Source organism: Astatotilapia calliptera, chromosome 8, assembly GCF_964374335.1.
Source record: "Astatotilapia calliptera chromosome 8, fAstCal68.1, whole genome shotgun sequence".
In the NCBI taxonomy this organism is placed as follows: Eukaryota; Metazoa; Chordata; class Actinopteri; order Cichliformes; family Cichlidae; genus Astatotilapia; species Astatotilapia calliptera.
Genome location: NC_137429.1, coordinates 4,888,224 through 4,895,322, shown reverse-complemented (window position 1 = coordinate 4,895,322; position 7,099 = coordinate 4,888,224). Strand labels below are relative to the sequence as shown.

Sequence of the window (7,099 nt, the reverse complement as noted above, 5' to 3'; positions counted from 1 at the left end):
ACTGCCCCCTGGTGTTGGGGAGGATATAGCAGCTTGTTGCCGTTAATCCGTTTAAAGTTATTATGAATATATTATCAAAATTATCCTCATCAGCAAATAATAATTGCTTTTTTGCATCATGAGATCCCTTTATATTATATGTTTGAAGAATTAACTTTATTTATTAGAAATTCTTATAAATTAAGAATTTCTGGCTGTTACAGCAGACAAAACCTTAAAAATAGCATTAGAGAAATTAAAGAAGCAGCTATATAGACATATATCTGAACAACATAAAACACAAAATTAAAAATAAGCTTAATTAAATAACAAAATAATAATAATAAAAAAATAAGGAGCCTAAATAAGTAAAACTCTAAAAGCAATACAATATAATGATATGTAGAAAGAATACACCGTACAGATTACCAGCTTTATTTCAAGTTCACACACACATATTTATTTTTAATGATGTTTTAATGAACATAGAAAATAAAATATATGACATTTAATAAAACAGAAAAAATAAAATTTATTGAATAACGTGGGGGGAAAAAACAATCAGCAGGTGTTAGGTGACAGGTTTTGCAGTGTAAAGAGTTACAGCGTGATATTAGTAGTGTGTTGATTGATTTAGGACTACAATTATTTTGAAACGGAGTTGAAACAGTTATAGTTGTTATATAGGTGTTATAGTTATGGTTATAGTTATAGTATCTCCAGCATTTCAGGTTCAAAGACTCTGAGAAGTACAATTCAGTGATTCAGTGATTTTTAGATAATAATTTTATTCATTTATGTGAAGACTGCATTACACAAATAGAGCTTTTGCACGGGACAAATATTCACAGTTTTACACTAGTAGACCTACAGATTGTCCATCACAGAGTTAAAGATGAAGAAGAGTTGAGATGAGGTCTCCACAGTGCCACTGCATCCTTCTGGATCCTCACAACCTGAGAACAGTGTGACAGATTATTTATATTAAACACAGCAAAGTAAATTGATTTTGGATTTGATTTTTAATTAATTCATTGGTCTATCACAAAATAGAGAGAAAACGCTGCTTCAAATGTCCCAGAGCCCTGTGTCCTCATGAAGACACGAGGCTCTGGGACATTGAGCCTTGTTATGTTTATTATAGAATTATGCTTATTTCTAACCAGATATTCAAATTGTCTGTGCCACATCATCATTTGAAAAGAATACAGGTAGTGCCTCTGCACGTGAATAAGTTTAAGCACACCTAAATGTTTCTCCCCTGCTTCTCCTGCAGGCTGAGCTTCAGCAAGTCGTTGTACTGATGTTCCTCTAAATCCTTCCCAGCATCAGCAGGCCTGAGAGAACAGAAAATACCTTTCAATCAAATAAATCTGTTCTTTTGTTCTGCTTTTAATCTGGTGCTTCATTCACTGACTCACTTGGTTTTCTTCTGCCTTTGGCTGAGCAAGAACTTGATAAAGTTTTTCTGCACCATTGAATCCATGATTTTGCTGAATTCGCTGGCGATGGTAGACTCAGCGTACCTCTTCCTCGGGTTCTGCTCGTCTTCACTGAGAGGCAACAAAGACACAAATATAAAAATCAGATTATTTCTTTGACCCTCTTATTCCCTCTCCTCACACTCAATAGTGGTCAGATCCTGTCATATCTTAAAGACTTAATAGTATCTTATTATTAGTGCTTTGTGATACTGGAAATTTTGGTATCGAACCGATAGCGAGTAAATACATAGTCAGTGTTGCTGATACCAGTAACACCTTTCAGCTTGTCATGTACTTTGAAGCTGTTTTTGTTTTTAGAGACCTGTAAATCTGCCTGTCTCTAAATCCCTTTGGGTCAACTTCTGTTGTTTAACTGGGCTGTAGGCTATAAATAAAATAGACGCGACAGTGTCGATCCTCTCGTGCTAGTATCAGTCCAATACCAGTACTAGCACTGGTATGATCGATATTTGGATCGATCTGCCCACCTCTACTTATAATCCAAACAGAGCTTCTCCCTATATATATATATATATATATATATATATCTATATATATATATATATATATATACATACAACCATTTGTGCTTAGTAGAAACATATTTATTTTTCTAATATATCTGCAATTCACTTCCTGATCCTTCTGCTGCTCAAACAAGTGAATTTCCCCAGTTTGGGATACACATTCTTCTTCCCCGCTGTCACCAAGCTCTGCTCACAGGGGATCGCCTGCTTTTTCTCTAATATTGCAGGATCTTTGTCTCACACTATTTGGCCTCTCAAGGTGACTTTTGTTATTGTTATATTTTTTTGGTTATTTGTTCAACCTTTTGATTGCTAAAATTAAAGAAAATGATGAAAAGATTTCCAGACGTGTAATTCTATCTGACCAAGAGTCAAATCCTCACATCCAAGAAGCAGAGGATTTTCCTTTTTGTAGATTTGATTAATAAGCAGCTCAACTAATCATAAAAATTGTAGTTTTAACCAATTAGCCATTTAACTTGTCCACATCAGCCACATTATTACAGTGTACTGTATTATAGCAGCAGAATATGGACCCTGATAGCTTCCTTGTCATATGATTGTTAGGTTTTCTCCATTTTTCTTGTATTATTGTGAGGTTTTTACCTTACAATTCAAAGCACCTTGAGGAAACTGTTCGTGTGATTTCGCACTATATAAATAAATCTGAACTGATTTTAACTGAATTATCAAAGATATAATAAAATGTGGTATAAAGTACTTATTATTATGTATTTAAGGAGTCACGCTATTATAAATTGTGTTGACATACTGGGGGAAAAATAGTCAGCTAAGCACACGGAGAAAAGTTTGGAAGCCATTTAAATAATTATATTAAATTCAAGCTCATTATGCAGATAAAAGGACTTCCTGCTGCACTGAGGCAAGGTTTCCAATCTTTTGTGATTGAAGTACCCCCCACAGTAACCCATTTCTACCCCATACTGTCACGTTCAGACTGTATTCATTAAAATGTTTAACCCACAAGTCAATTAAAAGTATAAATTCCAATTTAAGATGGTTTTTTTTCAGAATATTTTCTAACATTTAAGATTTGTCTTCACAGCTGTGACCTGCCATGCACTATATTGTGATAAATAATCCCCCACTATAAGCCTTTACATTTATTTTCCTCTGCAAACACAAACATATATGAATATTTTTACAATTTTATAATCATATCTTTTTTGCTTTTATTAATCCCAACTTTTACATTTTAAGTCAAGCTAAATATGAGTTTTGCTGTATCTGAACCTCACTGTCCTATAGAACAGTGGGGTTCAAATACAGCAAAACAGTAGACTGTACACAGTCTACAGTTCACTCCAAAGTTTAATTTATAAGCATTCAATGTTATAAAATTCTCTAAAATTAAATATATAAAGTAAATGCAAGTAAAAAAGTTTTAAAATCATTGGAATTTTGAGCCGCCTTGTCTTATAAATATTGCCGTTAAATCCAATTATCACTCAGTATATTCAGGGGAAACAAGCATGTAAAGCATACAATGAGACTTACGCCATCTCTTCTGGTTTTGCATGCAGGGCTCCCAGCAGGCAGATGATCAGAAGTTTGAACAACAAAGCCTTCATGATGACCTGAAAGCAAAAACAGAGATTGTTGGAGAAAGGTCCACACTTAGTTCAACAACTTTAAGCAACCTGGAGGAAAGGTGAGCATATTCTGCAGCTCAAACCAAGTGTGTGAGCAGTTACATGAAATCCATTCAAGTATATTTTCTCACCTTTGAATAAAACGTCTTTAAAGCAGGCAGAGGGGAAAAATTTCCAGAGAAATTTGTAGACTGCTTACTACGATGTGTTGCTTTCAGAAAATGGGCTTTTATATAGTTTTCACTGAGATAATATGAGCCAAAGCTACAAAAACAGTTTAGTTCCAACACATTAAGTCATTAATGAAACACATACACACACAGGTGACTACTGATAAAGAGGGACGTAATAAACTTTAAATGGGAAAATGCGTGGGCCATTAAACTAATGAAAAAGTGGCAATGCGAAAATTAAAGCATGTTGAAAATACGGTGAAGATGTTTGACTGATGCTTATCGTAAAATGCGAAACCTCTGCTCTATGACACACTCAAAAAAATAAGTCATTGGATGAACTCAATTGGACTGATGGCAGGTTTTCCACGTAATACATCTATTTTGGTCCAACCTAATCTACATACATCATGACAATTCAATTAAATTGAATATATATATATATATATATATACACACACATGTATGTGTGTATATATATATACACACATACATATGTATACATACATATGTATATATATATATATATATATATATATATATATATATATATATATATATATATATATGTGTGTGTGTGTGTGTGTGTGTGTGTGTGTGTGTGTGTGTGTGTGTGTTTTCATGAAGAACATTTTTCTGTTACCATAGGGGGAGGTATTTTAATAAAAAAAAATCTTTCAACTATACTTCTCCAAAACCAATTACATGTAAACATTTACAAGCTTATAAGAACGGGAAGACCAACTTTAAAACACTGGAAGACACAAAACTTGTCAACATTTTTCTATTACCTTTGCAAATCCCAAAAGCAATCAAAAAGAAAATGGTGGTTACAACCATGAAACTTTTTCTGAGCTAAATCCCCAGTCCTTTCATCCATCTATAGTAGTACAGATTAAAGGTCACATCACTCACAACAGAACAGCAGACAAAAATAGACAACTTCCATTTGGCCAAAAAAAAGAAAGGAAAAAAGGTCACAGTTTGAACAAAAGATATAAAAAGGCCAAAATCAACTTTTGTGCTGGGTCTTGTTTGCCTAAGCAAACATCTTCATTTTCATTTGCTGCATCTTTGTACTGAGCCTTTGTCCATCCAGATTCATCAAAATCTTCTGACAGAACTCAAACGTGTACTTGTGGTCATTTGGATAGCTCAGATCAAGTGCATAAATCAGTCCAAAGAGGACGATGAATGCCATGATGACACTACCGAGGTTGTTCATAACTGTAGTACCTTCAGTGACAACTCCAACATCCTCTGGCTCCTGAATCCCTTCTCTTCTGATGGTGTAAATACCCATGACAGTTGCTGCAGTGGACCTCAACCGTTCATCCTCAGTGGAGGAGGTCTGAAAAACAGGTTGTTTCAGGTTTAAGGGCTCTGTCACTTGGAAGGGGACATATTATGCAAAACTCAGCTTTTGTATCATTTTGTGCTGAAACATAGGTCTCTACCGCCTCTATAAACACTCCAAACATAAATAAAACCCGTCAATCTGTTTCCTATCAATAGTTTGGGTTCAGGTATTATGTACCTCCCTTTGGGAGGGGCTTGATATAGAGCAGCAGCTCCTCCAGTGTCTATCAGTGTGTGTGTGTGTGTGTGTGTGTGTGTGTGTGTGTGGGGGCTGGGTCAATTTCCCTTATTCCATCACAATTGGGAACCTTTTGAAACAGCTTGTTTTATGCACATTATTCCTGAAACCAGGAGATTGCTGTAATGGCAGTGACACTAGTTAGTGTCTTGATGCAATCTGCTGTGTTCCTTATAATGAAGACTTTTTACTAATTGGCATAATAAACTGAACTCCATTGGAGTGTTTACTTTCTGAAGTGCCTTGAGATGACTGTTGTTGTGATATACCGCTATATAAATAAACTGAATTGAAACACTGACAGAAAATGGATGAATGTTTTGTCCACATTTACTGTGTTTATAGAGGCAGTAGATACCTACATGGCAGCACCAAAAGAATGAACAATTGAATTTTTGCTGAAACCGTCCCCTTAAAAAGTGCTCTCCAGTGCAAGTTTCAACAATGACTATTAAGAATAATACATATTTCACAATTATATTGTCTCTTTTGAATATATGAGGATTTTGTGTGCGATGAACCTAACTCAAATTGAATCTAGAAAAGAAAGTGTGATAAGCGTACCAGATACTCCTTGAACAGTAGGTCTGGATCTTCATTAAAGTAGATCACCAGGCTTTTAAGAGTATGCTCCCTCTTTATGTCGATGTCATCATACTAATGCAAGGGTGGAAAAAAAAAGGGTGAAAAAAATGGAATTGATTGATTGCATTTAATTGATGGGTTTATCATTAGTACCGACCAAACTACTGATCGCCATGATATCCTTGATCTTTTGGCCCTTTGCTCCTTTGCTCCCCTGAAAAATTTGCATCAGCTTGTCTGTTAAATTGTCCAGCTGAGCCAAGAACTTCGCCTGCAGGGGTTTTGTAGTGATCTGCAGGAACTCTGCATTCACCTGGAAATAAAACATACATAAATATAGTAAACTAGAAGTTTAAATACAGACTGCTGAATCAACACACTGAAAGTTGCTAAACATTTGAACCATCAGTGAAGTTTGTCAAGACCTAAACTGTTTTTAGCTGAGTTTAGGAATATATCGCCACCTGTTGCTTTGGCATGTTCCTAGCAGCGTTTTCCTTCATTTTTGCGTTTACCTGTGGACGGGATTATTTTTTAAAACGAAAACGGAAAATCTCCGTTTTCAAAAATACCTGTGTAAGTGTGGACGTAGCCGAAATCTTTTATAATAAGAAATAGGTTTGAACGTCATGGGAGTGCGCATTGTGCTGCCTGCAGTTACTCTTCCGGCCACATGGTTCGCTTTTGGTAGCACCCTCAGTAAACTATGTAGTGCTTTTAAAGACATCTCAAAACGATACTTTCTACTAGAAAATGGCATATAATAATAAACACAGAATACCATATTTTTAGATTATAAAAAGAAAACAGTAAGAAAGAAGTTAGCTATAGGACATCATCTTTCATTGAGCACAATGGCTAGCTGCTAATAAGCTAGCACACGCTCCGACTTAAAAGTTGGCAGCTACACAATTTCTCCTCTAAAACAAGGCACTTTTGAAAAGACCTGGCTATATTGTCAAAAAAAAATAGTATTCAAGCAGAGAAGAGAATGGTAGCACCACCAAAAGTTCAAAAAACAACTGTTACAAGCTTCTATGATAAATAACTGGTGTCAAGCCAGCCTCCAATTGGAGACTTGCAGTCAAGCCAGCCTCCAGTTTGTTTTACGTTCCCTGTGTATTCAAAGTATTACGGGAAT

At 35.3% G+C, this 7,099-nt stretch overlaps 1 protein-coding gene across 3 annotated transcripts; it reads right to left on the bottom strand.

Moving 5' to 3' along the window:
* Positions 1–747: 747 nt before the first annotated feature.
* LOC145430271 (uncharacterized) lies at positions 748–6,650 on the bottom strand. Of its 3 annotated transcripts, XM_080305003.1 has the most exons (8): positions 6,423–6,598; positions 6,116–6,271; positions 5,938–6,030; positions 5,013–5,127; positions 3,509–3,588; positions 1,401–1,532; positions 1,226–1,316; positions 748–935 (listed from the first exon to the last, which is right to left on the bottom strand). In XM_080305003.1, exons 1-6 carry the CDS (start codon positions 6,459–6,461, stop codon positions 1,530–1,532), a joined length of 486 nt encoding a protein of 161 aa, XP_080161129.1. In that variant the 5' UTR covers positions 6,462–6,598; the 3' UTR covers positions 748–935; positions 1,226–1,316; positions 1,401–1,529. The 3 variants fall into 3 exon arrangements, with proteins under 3 accessions (XP_080161129.1, XP_080161130.1, XP_080161128.1); XM_080305004.1 differs by lacking the exons at positions 748–935; positions 1,226–1,316; positions 1,401–1,532; positions 3,509–3,588 and having other exon boundaries at positions 4,408–5,127; positions 6,531–6,650; XM_080305002.1 differs by lacking the exons at positions 748–935; positions 1,226–1,316; positions 1,401–1,532; positions 3,509–3,588 and having other exon boundaries at positions 4,408–5,127; positions 6,423–6,587.
* Between the last annotated feature and the right edge of the window lie 449 nt (positions 6,651–7,099).